The 18,786-nt window shown below is 39.3% G+C and overlaps 1 protein-coding gene across 1 annotated transcript in view; it reads right to left on the bottom strand.

Annotated features, from left to right (window-relative positions):
- The window catches only part of EFCAB11 (EF-hand calcium binding domain 11), a 141,167-nt gene that overhangs the window by 116,532 nt on the left and 5,849 nt on the right, over positions 1-18,786 (bottom strand). The window contains exons 4-5 of the mRNA XM_080808646.1: positions 4,059-4,160; positions 3,167-3,257 (exon numbers count right to left, since the gene is read on the bottom strand). Coding sequence (XP_080664772.1) covers positions 3,167-3,257; positions 4,059-4,160 — 193 coding nt within the window. The remainder of the gene's footprint in view (positions 1-3,166; positions 3,258-4,058; positions 4,161-18,786) is intronic.

Here is an 18,786-nt window from a genome sequence, read left to right as displayed (position 1 = left end):
TACAGCTTTTATTCATGATAAAATCAGTAACATAAACATTCCCAGAGCAGTTAGGCAGCAATTCACAAATCTTTGAAAAATATCTCATTTAGCTCTTGGGATGCATTAATGAATGATCCATCCACTTGTAAGCAAAATGATCCTTTGATGTCTTCTGCCTCAAGTCTCTCTTTTTTAATTGGTTGTTTTGGTTGTTCAGTTGGTTTTATTGTTGTGGTTGTTTGATATGGCTCAAAAAAAATTAAGGTGTAATATGGATATGTAATAATTCTGAAAGAAACCACTCCTGATCTTTTTTGGTTTCTTTAGGAAGAATATGGCCATCACTGAATTGAAGGTAATGAAAACTTTAGTCATTCACACCAAAGATGACTGTCTAATTAGGATTCTCCCTCTCTAGTGGTCTTCTTCTAGTGTCTTTGGATACCAGCTTTTTCCTGGGTAACTGTGGACCTAGGAAATGAACTCCATTCCCAATGGTCAATTAAGTCAAATGCTACTCCAGCTGACAAAGAGTGAATGTCTAACCTTAGAAACATCATGTCATTTTGTATCACTAATAGCCTTAGCATCTGATTTTTTTTCCTTAGTCTTGAAAATTGTTGGAACCACTGAAACAGAGTTGTGTGGAAGACAGACATCCCTGTGTTTTTGGCCTACTTCAATCTATACTTAGAGGAACTATTTTCCTCTCCCTACTTGGTTTCACAACTACATTTAATACTTGTTATGCATCATTAATTCTAGTTTAGGGATTATGGTGCTAAAAATAATAAAAATGAGTGTTTAAAATGGGCATGTTCAATTAACTAAAATGTCTTTTTTGGCTGTGGTCTCCAAACTGTTTCAATCTATAATCCTAGGAAGTATAAGATTTGTGGGCCTTTCATATGTTTATTTACAGGTTATATGCACAGATGCTCCTATATTAATATAGTATATACATTATAAGGCATAATATAGAAATTCTAAAGAATTAAAGATAACACTATTTTATTTATTAATGGCAAATGATTTTTGCTGTCACTAGAAATTATTAATACTAATAAAAATAATGTGACTTAATATACTTTATAATTTCCAAACATCTCAATTTAACCTTTTGTGATTGAGCAATTTAATACTTGGTTTTAATGGCTGTCAGAGATACCTCATGAAGATATGTGGACCTAAGTGGGAAAAGGGCCTCATGACATTCAGTCTCTTAATTTATAATTCCATCCTCCAATAAGGGAAAGGCTCAGGGGTGTTTTGAGGGTTTTTAAAAAATTATTATTTTATTGTAATTGTGAACTGAAAGTCAGCTAGTATATGTCTGTCTCTCCTGGTATTAGTTGCTCTTGAGAGCTTACTAAAGTTATTGAATTTTTATAGCTTTAGGAATTGTGTTCTAAAACCACTGAAACTTTATAAGATTTTTTTCCACTTGGTTAGGACATTCCACTTTCAACTTACTGAACATGCAGATGTAAAGGGTTTCCACAAGTGTCACACATCATTTTTTTAAAACAGAATCACACTTCCAATCACTCATTTTTAAAAATGCTCTCCTGGAAGCATAGATTTCTTTTGAGAAGTAGTTTCTCATGCATTGTTAAAACACTGCTTCTATAGGGAAGGGCTGTATTTAAATGTATTTTTCAAAAGTACACTTAAACTATGAGGTTGTACCTACTGAAACTGTTTAACACATAAAGGTCAGCCAACATGGACACTTGTCTTTTGTTAAAAGAAAAATGCAGTAACAATTCTCTATTCTCTCCTTCCTTGAAGAAGAAATACATTGATGCTCATTACTCATCATCACAAAGTATATACAAAGATGCTACCATATTTCAAAGGTCTCGCTGTTCTAGGATCAACTAAGTAATAGCGTCCTATAACATTCTGCTAGGTCTGGCTTTAACTCTGCTCTTCTTCAATAGCGTGCTCGATAACTTGCTTACGAATGTTGCAGTAAAAGAAATCATAAAGGTCATTGTTACTGACAGTGAGAGCAAATCCTTATTTCAAATAACCTGCCTGATAATTTCTATGGAGCAGGGATGGCTTCCAGTCAGATTTCATGAAATTATTTTAATCTCAAATGGGAACATCTATGTTCCTCCATCCATGTTCTTACTATCCACTCACTCTTTCTTCCTCTCTATCAGAAACTCAGAGGACACATGACTACCCAGAGCAAAGAAGACACTTCTCAGTCTCTTCCCCCTTGCAGCTACCCAGTGCCTTGAAACTAAGTCTGGGTCACTAGGATGTAAGTAGAAACAATGGATGGCCCTAAGAGGAAGAGAATCTCTTCAACTCCCTTTCCTCTGACCTAGCTGGAATCCAGATGTGATGGCTGAAATCTAAGCAGCCACCTTGCAGCAAGAGGGAGACACCTAGTGTTGACGCAGCCAGGACAGTAAGAGGAAAGGAATCTGGGTCCTTCATGACCGTGTTGCCATCAAGTCAGCCCCAGACGGCCTGTGTTCATGTGGGAGAAATACAGTGCTTTCTTTTTTTGAGTTTTGTGATGTGGGGTTTTTTGGTTCTTGTTGCAATAGGGACCACTAACAGATACACCTGGGAACAGCTGAGGAAGAGCTCACACAAAGACTCAGAGAAGACTCTGCTCTGCCGTCTTGTCACGTCCGCACATGCTCGTGCTGTTTATATGACCTCCACTCTGCAGCTTTCTAACAGAAACTACGTTTAAGCCACTTGCCTGTATTGTCAGGAGTCGTCTAAATAAAGGACATAATACAACCATTATGTCTACTCTATCAGGGATGCATGAATTGTAACATTGATCAACAACTCTGAAAGCACATGAACAAGGGGGCCACCATCAAGCAACTTCCACTCTTCAGACAACTTAAGACCCATGTGTAACCTGTGTCTGAACACAAGGGAACCAGCCTCCATGTTAAACATTAATAAAGCTTCAATTTTTTTTCTTGCTAAATATATATATACACAACGAAGTTCTACTTTTCCCCTTGCTCCTCTCCCACCCTTACCAACAAATAGCTATACGCATCTCCCTGGTCTGTAAGCACTCCACTATCAAGGGTATAGATGGAAAAATCTACATACCTAAGTGTTTGCCATAAGACTGGAAACTTGTAAAAGCAAATGGCAAATCAAGAGGTGGGTGTATATAAAGATTTTGGTGCCTTACCTGAATACGTCGAGAACAGTCCTTTCTGATAACTTGGGAGCCACCTGCTTAAATGCTTTCTTGAAATCTTCCAAAGTTAAATACCCACGATCTATTTGAAATGAAAATATAAAACATTCACTTACTTCTATAAACCCTATTAACTGTTACCTCAGCCATATATGTGTGAAACTTTCTTATTCGAAGAAAGGCAGTAAATATAAGGTAATCTGAGATTGTCTCATCAGAAGAATTTAAGAATCTACTACCACTCTCCTTCAGTGCAGGCCCAGATGATCTCACAGGTCATTAGCTGATTCTCTGAGTGCCACTGGGTTTCAAGTCTATGTGAATTGCCAAAACAATTTATTCATCAAAATTCAGGTTTGTTTTTTTTTTCTTTCTTGGTGTCAGAATGACAATATACAAATGTTTAGCAGCGAAGACACTGATCCTGGACTCCACAAGTCTTTCCATCCTTTGTGTGATCTATAGGGCAGAGAGGGTTCAAAGCCACTTCTCTTGGCTATATCCAGTGTGAAAAAAAAGAGTTCTTTCCAATCACTTGTGGGTCAAAGTAGGAGTCAAAGGAAAAGGCCATACGGTTCCCCACACCTTTGTAGGTGGCTCATGACCTATATCCCCATGTAGCCAGCCCTTTTGCTATTCCCATTATAATGTAGGCAAATCCTAAGTACAATTATGTAACTGTAAATATTATCTTATCCATGGTAAATGTCAAGAGTTTAAGACTGTGATAGAGGAAAAAAAAAATTCATATCAACAGCTAGGTAACAGCTAATGAATACAGTAAGATAATCTTCCAAGTATATTAGTTTATTTACTGAGAGTACTTAGCAACTTTTCTTAATAGCAATTTTTTAAATATCAAAACAATTTAAAGATACTTAACAGTGCCTGTCAAAAGCTGTGAAGATGTGTCTTATTTCATTCCAATGGAGTCGAACTTCCTTCTTTTTTCTAACAATACTTAAAAACTCCTCAAGCAATATACCTAAAAGTTAGAAAAAACAATTTGCCAAAAGTGAACATCTTCCTCTTTAAGAAAAAACAAAAACATAAATGAAAAGTGATACATATCATGAACAAATTTTATCATTGTTTTGATGAACAGTACATATCCCTAAAGCTCTATAAAGTGAAAAAGACAGTTTACTAAATGCTAAATAGACCCAACCCCAGCAATGAATAGCAGAAACGATAGGTAGTTCACTGAGCTCTTCTAGGGGTTAAAGGAATGGTGACCTCGAAAAAGTGCAACACTCTTCCCTCTAAAAGATGGAACACACAGGCCTGAAACTACTTATTAAACAAGGTGTCCTAATTTTTCTTTCCTTATGGTTCTTTGATTCCTTTTTTCCTAGCCAGATGTCATTATGGTAGTTTTTTTTTTTCCAACTGGGAGATGGGGGCGAAGAAGTAGTTTCTCAAAAGTCAATACCAATTGCACACCAGAGATAAAGGTGGAGAGAATATTCCATAAACAATAGAGTTGGCATCGTCCCCAGCCTTGGGTACACCCCACCACTGCTCCGCAGCCTCAGGCTCTGCTTCCTGTGATTCTCATAATAAAAGAGCCCAGCGTGATCATATTAGGTTGGATACTGTGCTTACAATGTCTATTAAAATGAATTCTAATGTAATCTTTGTAGTAGGTTTAAAGAGGAGAGCCAAGAATTTAAACATTTTAGTGAACTGAGCCCCAAATATATAATATAAAAAGAGCAGTTCATTTTAGTAACTCAGAATTTCCATTACAAAATGGATCACTATTTTTAAAAATAGCCCCAAATCATACAATAACCAAGTGCTAATTTTTAAGAATTTGCACTTTTGGTGAGGTAATACTGAGCTGTATACGTTCTGAAAATAGTTCCAATGGTTTTTAAAAAATAACAAAGAAAATACTTTTCTTAAGGGAACCTTTGTGCAATATTGGTAGGAATATAAATTGGTACAGCCACTGTGGAAAACAGTATGGTAGTTCCTCAAAGAATTTAACAGAACTACCATCTGACCCTTCTTGGTATTTACCCAAAGAAAACAAAAACACTAATCTGAAAAGATATCTATGCCCTCATGTTCACTGCATGAGGGTATTTATTTATACTATTTATTTATACTAGCCAAGATATGGAAGTAACCTAAGTGTCCATCGATGGATGAATAGCTAAAGAAGGTGTGAAACACACACACACACACACACACACAGGAATACTACTCAGCCATAAAAAAAAGAATGAGATCTTGCTATTCTCCACAACATGGATGGACCTGGAGGGTACTGTACTAAATGAAATAAATCAGAGAAAAATAACATGAATCCACACATAAAAAAAAAAGCAAAACAAATGAATAAACAAAACAAAACAAAACTTGAGAGATACAGAGAACAGATCAGTAACTACCAGAGGGGAGAGGAGGGGAGTGGGCAAAATGGGTGATAGGGATCAAGAGGTACAAAATTCCTGTTATCAAATAAATAGGTCATGGGAATGTAACATACAGAATGATGACTATAAATAATAATGTACTGCACATTTTAAAGTTACTAAGAGAATAGATCTTGAAAGTTCTCATCATAAGAAAAAACGATTTTGTAACTCCGTATGATCACAGGTGGTAACTAGACTTACTGTGGTGAGCATTTCACAATATATACCCATATGGAATCATTTTGTTAAACACCTTAAAGTCATATGTCAATTACACTTTACTAAAAATAGTTTTATTTCCCATGTTTTTCCTATTTGTCCGTTAAAGGCTTAGAAACCTTTTTAAGATTTTATTTATTTATTTGACAGACAGAGATCGCAAGTAGGCAGAGAGGCAGGCAGAGAGAGGGGAAGGGAAGCAGGCTCCCCATCAAGCGGAGAGCCAGACGCTGGCTGATCCCAGGACCCTGGAATCATGACCTGAGCCGAAGGCAGAGGCTTTAACCCACTGAGCCAACCAGGTGTCATTAGGTTAAGAAACTTTAAAAGTCAATCCATTTTTATGTTTAAATGATCCTTTTACAACTTTTTAGGACCCACTGTGTGCCACACAGTGTTAAGCTCTGGAAATAGAGGGGAAAAGAGAACACACACACACACACTCACACTCCAGTCCCAAGGGAGTTAGCGGTCTAGTAGGGGAGAGAATGATAGCCGAGGTGCACCAGCACATGTACACGTATAAATCATGGCATGTGGATGACAGAGAAAAGAGGAAGTTATAAAAGGATCACAAGAATCCTCCTGCAGAGTAGATTCTGAGGAAAGAGTACTCTCTAAGGAGAGGGAATATTTAAGATAAGACCCATGACAAGAAGGTACCAACTGGCTAAAGGTGAGGGGGAAGAACATTCCAGGAAGCTGGGGTGGGGGGGAAGTCCGGAAGGCAGCTGCATCTGTCCTAAGCAACAGGGCACACCTCCCAGCGCTTCCCAGAGTGCCTGGCACATGCTCAGTAAATGTGCTTTGTATGGAATTTGTGCCTGCAGCTTTTCCCCCCATCACAGCTAAAGATACACAGGGATGCAGCGCTGTTTTCATCTCGGCACCTTTGAGAACAGAGAACGTATCCAGACCACTTGCTGAGGATAAAATTGAAGTCTAGTCATGCCACGTTGCTACAGGTTCAAATCTGTTAACTTTACTTTCAGGAACACCAAAAGCTCATCAATTAGATAGCATCTAGATTAGTTGAAATTCCTGAATAATATATTCACTGATCTCCGCATGTCCTACGAGACCCTTTACCACCTTGCCCCAGTCTACTTTTCGGGCCTCCCTAGTAAACTTCCTGAGGCTTCCCCAAGGCAACAAACCCTTTCATACCTTTGGGCACATTGCCTGGAATGAGCTTCTCCTTTTTCTCCTATTGAAAGTTTACCTCTCCTTCCCTAGGCAACCAGTGCATTGCCTCTTCTTTGAAGTCTTCCCTGATTTCTCCTAGTTGAGTCCCTTTTCTGTGATCCACCAGCCCTCTGTTCATAACACAATTGATTTTCTTTTTGAATCTATTAGGTCCTATGGTAATTATCTGATCACACATCTACCGGGGAAGCACTGTATGTGGTTTAAGATTTTATTCCCAGTGTCTGGCATCATACCAGGCACATAGTAGGCATGCAATACACGTTCGTTGAATAAGTACATAAAGTAACAGGAAGATGTTATTTCTAGTTTTCAGCAAAAAACATTAAAATGTGTGTTTTAAACGATCTCATAACTCTGTAAAACTAATGCCAAAAGGAGGTTACTTTCTATTCACCTAGCCAACAAAATAAACCATCATTTTAGAAACCCCAATTTCTTAATACATATGATACAGTGAAAAACAAAATTCAGAGAGAAAAGAAATGCACACATAATATTTGCTCTTCTCTTATCATTGCATCTGATTTAGGGAAATGATAAAAAACCAAAACCAAACCAGGACAATTCTACGGTTCAATATGTGATTCACACACACACACACACACACACACACACACACACACACACATAGAAAGACATGAGTAGTAATAACTTCTAAATTACATATTCAGAAAACTTATTGGTATTTAGAACTATAAAGCAGTTAGGTCTTTATTTCAGAATCCTGTGGGATAACAAGCAAATGTTCTTTAGTTTTTCCTAGGAGAAAACGTGGATTTCAATGGAATGTTTACTATCACTTAAAAAGGACAACAATCTAATAACACAAATAATTCCATATATGTAATCAAGTTCTTTTACACTATTTTCCCACAGGATCATATGCCTTATTTTTTGAAGCCAATGTTCTAATGGTCATCAAGTAACATTAAGCCATAAAAACACATCCCCACTGCTCCCTCCACCCCCACACGCTTAACTTGTCTTAATCTTGCACAGCAACATATATCCAAGTGCAAGCCCCTTTTCCACAAAGGGTAGAGTTTCATTCAGCTTGGCTCTCACGCTCCAGCAGTACAACCACTTTCCAAAGCCAATGCATAATAGTTTGCTATTCCTAAAGCTCTGAAATGCAAACACACTAATGTAAGTTTTATACATTCTGCCGCTCTTTAAGTGGCCTAGAAATACAGTTTCTACAACTAGCTCCCCCTGCTGTCACAATATTCAAACCAAAAATTACCTCTTCACAAAGACTCAATAATTCTATTGCCATCAGATTTCATACTCAATGACAAATGCATTACCTGTGTCCACCCCTGGAGTGAAAGACTATGTTCAGAAAATTCTAATTTCAAATACAATGTTGTTCTCCTATGTACATTGTTCCACTAATGACAGTTGCCTAAATCATCTTATTGTGGTTTCACATTAGTATTGTGACAACATCAGGAACCACGTAGACCTATATGTTTATCTGAGTTTATTATTAATCTATCTACAAAAGGTGTTCAGAAATCACCTGGGTAGTTGGACTCTACCAGTAGTTTGCAGACCTTTTTTTTTTTTTTTAAACCGTAGCAAAGGTGGGGTTCTTTATAAAACAAGAAAGTCTGACTATAGAGGAAATGAAAGCAGAGCTCTTCTGTTGGAGCCAGGGGGCTTCCCCACCATTCCCTGTCCAGCAATGTCCCTGGAAGGGCCCCCACAGGACCTGGGATTGAGGACGGTACCTTAAAACCACTGGGACCAGTGATTTTTACTAATCTTTCCCGACTGCAAGTCTATGCATTTTCTATGCCATTAGAAAATACTCCCTTCCATTTTATAACTGCTCTTAGCAAAATGCACTCTTTCCATGTTCTATAATAAATATATATATTTGACTTTGCAAACCACTTAATATATGTGATACAGATATAACATGTACAGAGAAAGACTAGGAATGTTATCTTTCCTATTTTTTGTTTTGTTTTGTTTTGTTTCGTTTTTAAGTAGTTTCCTAGGAGAATAATCATCTTTTACCACAGGGGTGGATATACTCAAAAAGTCCAATAAAACCATATAAATTTTTTGCTTGAAAGTTTCATTATGTATATTTTTTTGTGGTTCACAAAACCACTGACCCCAAGCTTCAGGGCCAGTGCACACAGAGAAATCCTCTCGAAAATGAAGTCATCTAGTTTCTGGCTATCACAGTGAGCTTAAATTAGAAACTGCAATAAACCTGGGGAGAGTGAAAGAGAAAACAATAAAAATGCCAAGTTATTTAGACTCTAAGTCTGGTCCTAGACTTAGGAGAAAAGGGAGGATTCACATTCATTGTGTGGTATATTAATTTTTTCCAGGGCTTGAAAATGCCTAAAAATGAGGTTTTAAAAGGATTAAGTGACTTTTTAAAAGGTATAATGCAAGACTTCTCTGGTATGAGAAATAAAATTCAGATTGTGACTTCTAGAGGCCATGAGGGGAAAAAGGGACAAAATGTGTTCCCATAAAAAGATTGTAAGGACAGAAGGCACAAGTGGCATCAACAATGATGGGATGTCCCCTACATTCATCCGTTTTTGTTTTTGTTTTTTTAAGGGGGGGCATGCACGTGTGTGAGCGAGCACACATGCCTGGAAAAGTGGGGAGGGCAGAGGGAGCCAATCTTAAGCAGGCTCCCAGCTGAGCATGGAATCCCACCCCAGGCTTGATATCACAACCCTGAGATCACAACCTGAACCAATACCACCCTGAGCCAAAATAAAGAGTGGGACCTTTAACCGACTGAGCCACCCAGGCACCCCCATCTGTTTTGTTTCCTAGGGTTAAAAAAAAGAGAGAGACAAACCATACAACAGACCCTTAACTATAAAGAACACAATGAGGGTTGATGGAGGGGAGGTGGGTAGGGAGGCTGGGCTAGATGGGTGATAGGAATTAAGGACAGCACTTGTTATCATGAGCACTGGGAGTTGTTTATAAGCGATGAATCACTAAATTCTACTCCTGAAACTAATATTACACTGTTTTTTTTTTTTTTAAGACTTTATTTGAGAGAGAGAGCACAAGCAGACAGAGTGGCAGGCAGAGGGAGAGGGAGAAGCAGGCTCCCTGCTGAGCAGAGAGCCCAACATGAGGCTCTTGATCCCAGGACCCTGGGATCATGACCTGAGCCCAAGGCAGATGCTTAACTGGCTGAGCCACCAGGTGTCCCACACTGTATGTTAACTAACGGGAATTTACATAAAAACTTGAAACAAACAAAAACAATGGTGAGCTGTTACAGTAAAATGGATGAATAAATTCTGAGGACTAACGTTTTTCTTCCAGCTTCCTGAATGAAAGTAAGGGAATAAAGAGGAAAGAATCTACCTTAATGGAAGAAATCAAGTTTTACTATATCACTGGGAAGAAAATGAAAAGAGTAAAACCAGGTTACAACAGAATAGAGAAATCTGAACCAATAAAACCTTACTTCTATCAAACATGGACAGGAATTGTTATTTTTTTTTATTGTATACATCTCCTGCTTGTAAGCCATCAGAGGCTCCTCTTCCCCTTCATACTACAAAGTCCCAATACCGTATTCTAGAATTTAAAGCTTCACTATTCCTTCTAGGCAAAGAGATCCTCAGTCCGCCTTCTTAACACTCAGCTTCCATCAGATTAGCTTACTCTGCTGAACACAATTCACTTATAGGTAGGCACTATACTCCTTGCTGGTGCAAGAGGTAAAAATATCCCAAGGAGGATGAATTCCATTTAGGGTAGGACCCATTACTAACAGTATGACAGCTGATAGCTTTGGATATGCAAATCTGGGGATGGCTGGGCAGGGAAGGGGGGGGGGTCTTCTAAGCAGGGATCTGGGAGAAGTCCCAGCCTCTGAGGGTGGGCAGTGGGGGAAGAAGGTCTGAGAAAGTGCACAGAGGTAGGCTACAGATAGCCTGCAAAGAGAAGACAGCACTAACTAGGCCTTTCCCATCACTAGCTGTGGAGAGGGAGGGGAAAAGCCCTTTTCTGTACTGTTAGCAAATGCCTTCACATTTGACATGACACCCAATGTTTATACGGACATGGAGCGTGGCGGGCAAGCAATCATGCTGAGCTCTGCCTCCACACTGGCATGGCAAAGCACAGAAAGCACCAGGGGCTCGGGGATAAGCACACAAATGGCATCTGCTTTCATTCATTTCACTAAGTCCTCTTCTTTGCTTCTCTAATTTTGCAAACCCTACCCATCCTTTCCCATCCAGCTCTGGCCCATACCTCCTGTCTCCCTCCTCTCATCTCTTAGAGGTTTTCTTGTCCACAGTAATTATTTGACATCTGGCCATAAATGAAGTGACAATACCCTTTTATCTTCCCTATCTTTGGTCAGTGTCCGTGTCTCCCAATTCTTTTCTACCCTACAGTGACACTTACTCAGCATCCTCTAAATGGGTAATGAAATAAATTAATTTAGGGGTGAATGGCCAATACTAACAAAATGGTCCCGTGATTATGTTGCAAGATAAGGTAAGCATAATGGGCAAGCATTTTCTAATCACAGAAAAGAACTAAGAGATCAGTTGAAATCTGAAGTCAAATAAAACCTTGCTAAACCTGCTATACTGGGGCTTTAGTTCCTTAGGTATGAGCCCCAAACAAGAAAATATACACAGCTAAAAAGGATGTTTACAGAACTTAAAACACTAGAAAATGGACATTTAAATTTAAATCTGGGAAAACAATACATTTCACAATCAACTACTGGGCTCAAAACAACTCAGATGAGATCGCAATAAATTAAAGTATACAAGCCAATTGGCCATTAAGCTCTTCCACAAATTATTTTCCAATTGAACTAACACTGGAGAGCATGACTGAGTCAAACAGTCCATAATCACCAAGATGATGAGTCAATCTCTTTGATTTTTTCCATTGTTTAAGTTGGTTAAAAGTAAGTTCTTGGAAAGCCTTTCCTTCTTTATGCAAGTGAATTATGTTAATTATTTTCAAAAGGTAATATGAAAACAGGAAGGGGAAAAAAAAAGCTGGATCTAATCACCTAGTGCAAAGAAAATTCTGAAGTACTTTGTTTTTATCCGTAGACATATTTTACATGGATTTGGGATGAAAACACACCAACAGCTGTGAGGATTCAGTGGGGCAAAATTCATGCAGTTCTTACAGCACTTGATTTACTTACTAAGCAAAAGTTCCATGAATCTTATTTGTTGTTACTCATATAAAATGCTCAATAATTTATCACACAGTGAAGTCAAATCATAGGGTATCACCCATGGTCGTGGTCTTTCTCTGCCCCTCAGGGAACTGCTGAGACACGGTTGGCATTAAACCACTGGCCTGCAATGAAGAAAGTTTAAGGAAGAGCCTTACAAAATTCACTAGTATATTTGCTGAACATCAATGGCCACTCATCAGTCTCTCTGCCATGTGATGTTGTGAAAGAAATATCCCAAATCAAGGAAAACTGTCCCTCTACATAAGAAGTTTCTATTGCATGAATACTGACCACTAGATTGTCATTCCCTATTTGTTCTGGACATTAGGTAGCTCAGAAGCAAATCTGACATCAACCTCTAACAACAGTGGAGAGCTTTCTGTGTACTGATCCACTCTGGACTTCAACACATTGACGGAAGTTCCTGGGGGAGTGAACGCTGGTCTCAACTCTGTCACAATGACTAATATGACCCATGGCACTATTAAAATCAAGGGAAGGGTTTATCAAATGGTTGAGAGGGTGAGTTTGGAGATCCGACCACTGTGGTCTGCTAAGTAGATAGCTGGGCCACTCTAACTTAACCTCCCTGAGTTTCAGAAGGTTATAAACTTACAAAATGAGGATAATCTTGAGAGCATAGAGTCGTATTAAATTGAACAATTCATGCACAGTGCTCATCATGGAGTCTGCACATGGTAAGCTCTCAGAAAGTCATAGCTGCAATTATCATCTATAATAAATATTGTAACATACGTTATAAGTATTTTGTAAACAAATAAAGAACCATCAAATGCCAGGATTGAGATATTAATATTCCTCTCTAGAACCTAATTTCCTCATGGAAAAGAAGGGAATAAATAAGTTTTCTAGGTCTCTTCTAGTTGCAAACTACTTCTGTTCTCTATACTTAGAGAAGGTATGAACTGCATGACAGAGAACAAGGGTTATTAGGAAATACAACCCTTTAAAAGGGGTTGCACAATATATATTAGAACCACCCAACAGTGATCTGCTGCTTCTTAAACAAGAGGCTTGATTTTTTTTGTCTCCCACTAATATGATTTCCTGTTCCCAGTCCCTAAACAGTTTTGGCTGATACCTGCTTGCTAGACATTAAAATGCCTTCTTGCTATTTCTGGCTGCCCTCAAATTCTCTCAGTGTGTCTTTCCTGGAGACACTCTACTCTTGCTTCTAATGGCTTTGATTCACTTTTCACTACTCTTAATTTTCACCCGGAAAACGTACAGAAACGACCTGACTTTTAGAGAGACCAGTACCGAAGTAGGACCTGGGCACCTAGGTTTCGGTACTGTGTGAAGCGTGTGCCTGGTTAAGACTCTGCCAAATCAGGATGAATCCAGATGTGAGTCTGGACCTCACCCAGGAAGCTGGGCAGCAACTGGGCCTGCACAGAGAATCCTTTTGGGTGGCATGTGAGGGACCTGCCCAGGATATAGAAAGAGTCACAGATAGCTGGAGAACTCCCAGGTCACGCCTGCCAAGAACTTTGAAAAAATGGGATTACTTGAATAAATAGCTTCCAGAAAGCCAAGGTCAACATTTTGGTGCTTCTTCAAGTTCAAAACATTAGGAAGAGAGACCATTTGACAAAACATTTAAGCTGGGCATAAACCGTCTTCCTGAACAAAAAAATAACATGTAAAAGGTGACTCACATATGGAAAGAGTGAAAAGAAGGAGTTGATAGTCTGAAATTGATTCAGCACTGAAGAGTTCTAACAGAAAAAAATTACGTTAGCAACAATCAGAGTTTGGCAGGGATTTCCTGCTAGGATGACTTTTTTGCTCTTTCTTTTGGGTGCTTGTGGCCTTGAGTCTCCCTTTCAAGGGAACATGAATTAAAGCTAGTTGGAAAGGTAGTACCCTGACTTTAAATCTATTCCTTTAATCTTTAAGATAGTAATACTCTGAGAAGATTCATTTGCCATTAATATCAAGACCAGAAGAGGAAGGAGAGGAAAAAAAAAAAGAAGAAAGAAAAGAAAGAGGGAAAAAAAAGAAGAGGAAGAGGAGAAAGGGAAAAGACTGGAAACTGTAGACTGAGGAGAGTCCTTTGACAAGAATTTTGGAGCCAGGTGCTAAGCACCTCCACTGTGATCTCATTACCCCCGTTCTTCCCCTGAATTTCTCAGAGGACTAAGTTATTTTGCAACCTTTTGAAATACATCTTAAAATTAGTTATTAGGAAAAGATGCTGTGAAAAGCATCATCTTCATGATCTCATTGAGGAGTGGATGTGAGACTAGATGTAATATCCTTGATAGAAAATGCAGGAGAGGGGCACCTGTGTGGCTCAGTAGATTAAAGCCTCGGCCTTTGGCTCCGGTGATGATCTCAGGTCCTGGGATGGAGCTCTGAATCAGGCTCTCTGCCCAGCAGGGAGCCTGCTTCCTCCTCTCTCTCTGCCTGCCTCTCTGCCTACTTGTGACCTCTGCCTATCAAATAAATAAAATCTTAAAAAAAAAAAAAAAAGAAAATGTAGAGAATGTATATGGGAGCAGGTCGAGGAGCACATCATCAAAGTCAGAGAGGTCTCATCAGGAAGATTATTTTCACTCTCAAAGAATTCCAGTTCTGGAGCACTCCTTAGGCCGTAAGGAGTATGAGAAAATGTTCCATAACAAAGCAGTCTTCATTATATATGAGAGAACTCAGGCTGGGAGAGACCACATAAACACAGTAAAGGGAAAGAAACTCTGACCCAGAACATAAAGCTCCAGTGGACATGAGCACTAGTAAAAGGAAGCTCTGTGACTCCAACAAATGTGAGAATATTTCTGTGTGAAGTCAAAACTCAAGAATTAGAGAATTCATAAAGGAAATTTTGTAACTTTCACAAACACATCTTTAGCCACAAGTCAAAGTCAAACTGAGTCTCCCAAACACCGGAGGGGGTGGGGTTGGAAAAAAAATATATGTATACACACACACACATACACACACACATATACATATATACATACATATACACACAATTATTTATGGGAGGAAACTAACAATGGCTTACTTCGAGCAGCCTCTTGCCACAAATCGGTTCTCACTCTATATCAGAATACACACAAACAAGAGAAATCTTCAGAAGGTAAAAAACCTTCTGCCAGAATTTACCCTTCAAATTACTCATACAGGAGAAAAAAATCACATGAATGTAACACAGGCAGGGAAACTGTTTTATGAAGTCTTATTAAACATGAGATAACTCATGGTGGGGGAATCTTATGAAACTGAATGTAGGAAAAAGTTCTGTGAGAGTCAATCTTGGCTCTACAATGGAGAATTCACTATACCTGTAAAAAATGTGGAAAACCGGGGCACCTGGGTGGCTCAGTGGGTTAAAGACTCTACCTTCGTTAGGCTCAGGTCATGATCCCATGGTCCTGGGATGGAGCCCTGCATCGGGCTCTCTGCTCAGCGGGGAGCCTGTTTCCTCTTCTCTCTCTGCCTGCCTCTCTGCCTACTTGTGATCTCTGTCAAATAAATAAATCTTTAAAAAAAATGTGGAAAAGCTTTCTTCTAGAAGAACACCCCTTTGGAGATCAAAAGATGCATTAAGAAAAGAAAACCTTCTGTGTGAAGGCAAATATTCAATTCAGAATCAGAGAACACACATTAGGGAGATCTATGAAACTAATGATCTGAAAATGCCTCCAATAGCGGTCCCACTTGCTCTCTCAGGAAAGTCACAAGATGAAGCAGCACAGCGTATATAATGTGTGGGGAAGACCTTCACTCAGACAGAATCACTCACTGTTGGGGGACTGCTAAGGAGAAACCCTATCAACATAAAAAATGTGGGAAATCCTTCTGCCAGAAGATAGAAATCTTTTAGATTAGAAAATTCACATAGAAACCCACAGAAAAAAACATAGGCAAGGCCTCATCAAGAAGTTACAACTAATTGGGGGCACCTGGGTGGCTCAGTGGGTTGGGGCCTTTGCTTCCGGCTCAGGTCATGATCCTGGGGTCCTGGGTTAGGGCCCACGTCGGGCTCTCTGCTTGGCAGGGAGCCTGCCTCCCCCTCTCTCTCTGTCTGCCTCTCTGCCTACTTGTGCTCTCTCTCTGTCAAATAAATAAATAAAATCTTTAAAAAAAAAAAAGAAGTTACAACTAATTGAACATTACAGAAATAATATTTGAGCATATGAAAGCATAAAAATTTTTATAAAAAATTAAAAATTAAAAACCTGGGGAAATTCCCAAGTTCGAGAGTTTGTTAAAAACACATTCTCCTGCCAATAATTTGCTCTAAGAGTCATGGTTCACATGTGGTCCCAGACCTTGTATACAAAAAAGCAATCCAGTAAACTCCTTTGTAAATCTAACATTTATAAATAAAAAGATATTTAGGGGCACCTGCCTAGCTCATTCAGAAGAGCATGCGACTTGATCTTGGAGTCATGAGTTCAAGCCCCACGTGGGATGTACAGATTACTTAAATAAATAAAACTTTAAAAATAAAAGATAAAAAAAAAAAAGCCACACTGGTCATAAACAGGAGCCAGCTTAAGGAAACACTCAATGACCAAGTCTGTGACAAAGTGAAAACTAAAATAATTAACAGAATATAAATTATTAAAAACATAAAACATGCTGATAATAAACAGAACGACTGATCAAGAAGGGAGGTCTCTTGCCCATAGTCAAGAGTTAACTGGAAAAAGTACGGGGCAGGGTGTCTGGGTGGCACAGCCAGCGTCCTACTCTTGATTTTGGTTGGGGTCATGATTTTAGGGTCCTGTGACAAGAATCCCAAGTTGGGCCGCATGCTCAGCGGAGAATCTGCGAGAGATCTTCCCTCCCTCTACCCCTCCCACTCATGGTCTCCCCCTCTCTTTCAAATAAATACATCTTTTTGAAAAAAGGTGGGGGAAGAAGCACTGGGATTAGAAATCATTGCTTTGTAACCATTTTGGCAAAAACTGGGTCAGAAAAGAATCACAGTTACCAAATCTAGGGGGAAATTCTGATGAGAAGCAAAATATTTGCAATGTCTTCAGTGCATCTCCACAGACTGCCTGGTACTTTCAAAGGAAGAAAAGATAAACAGAATACAATGGAGAAACTGTATAAAATCTTGATCAGTGATAAAAATTAATATCATCTATGAGAGACAGGTGGATATTAGGTTCCTCCAGACATGATACCTGGAGAGGGACAGGTCACCTAAACAGCATTCTGGCTCAGAATGCTTAACTTCAACCTAATTACAGAGAAGCATTAGGCAAACACAAAACAAGGACCATTCTTATAGAACAAACACTGGGGGCTGGGTTAGTTCCTCAAAAATATCAATGTTACGCTTTTTTAAAGATTTATTTGATAGAGACACAGCAAAACAGGGAACCCAGCAGAGGGAGTGGGAGAGAGAGAAGCAGGCTCCCCGAGGAGCAGGGAGCCTAATGCAGCTTGATGCAGGGCTCAATCCCAGGACCCTGGGGTCATAATCTGAGCTGAAGGCAGACGCTTAACAACTGAGCCACCCAGGCGCCCCAAATATCAATGTTATAAAAAAGGCCAAAAAAAAGTCTACAATTTTTTAAACTTTACAGTCCTTTTAAACTTAAACAGTCCTTTTAAACTGTTCCATTTTAAAGGAGGCTAAAGAGACTTGGCATTAAAGACTAATTCCTGTGTTAAATGAGGTAAGATGTTATTAAGGACACTATCAGATCAAGTGATGACACTGGAATATAAACAGTAAATTACATTAAAAATATAGTACCAATATAAGCTTATGAAGTTGATAAGTTTGCTGGGGTTTGGGTGCCTGGGTGGCTCAGTTGGCTGGGCGACTGCCTTTGGCTCGGGTCATGATCCTGGAGTCCCAGGATCGAGTCCCACATTGGGCTCCCTGCTTGGCAGGGAGTCTGTTTCTCCAGCTGACCCCTCTCCTCTCGTGTTCTCTCTCTCTCTCTCTCAAATAAATTAACAAAATCTTAAAAAAAAAAGTTTGCTGGGGTTTTAGGTTCAGTGCAGTGAGAGGAGGGGGCAGTGGTAGAAGGGGCCCAAAGGGTAAGATGTTAACAAGTGCATCTGGGTAAAGAGTATACAGCTCTTCTCGGTATTATTTTTATTTTGCAACTTTCTGTAAGTTCTAAATTATCCACCACCACCACTACCCTGCCAAAAAAGGTAATTTTTAAAAAGCCAGTCAAAGCATGCTCTGGACCCTATCTCCAAAACCAACAGATATTCCCGTCTCTCTCATCTTCCTTTCTAAAGCAATCTGCTAAGCTCAGACACATCTTTAGGTGCAAAACAAAACAAAAAAAAACCAACTGCTCTCAACCCCCAGCCACTCTGGACCTACTAAAATGATGAAGTTCTAGAACATAGGTGAGGTTCAGTGGGGTGAGGTCCGGAGCCAATGACCAAGAAAGAATTCTTGAGACATCTTTGGTGCAAAATGGTGGTTTATTAAAACACGGGGACAGGACCCATGGGCAGGAAGAGCTGCTGCCCCGGGGATGTGAGGAGTGGTCTATTATATACTTGTAAGTTGGGAGGGGGTTAGGGAT

This window comes from Martes martes (genome assembly GCF_963455335.1).
Source record: "Martes martes genome assembly, chromosome: 7".
NCBI classification, from domain to species: domain Eukaryota; kingdom Metazoa; phylum Chordata; class Mammalia; order Carnivora; family Mustelidae; genus Martes; species Martes martes.
Note: the sequence above shows the minus strand (reverse complement) of the source record. Positions and strands in the feature narration are given on the sequence as shown.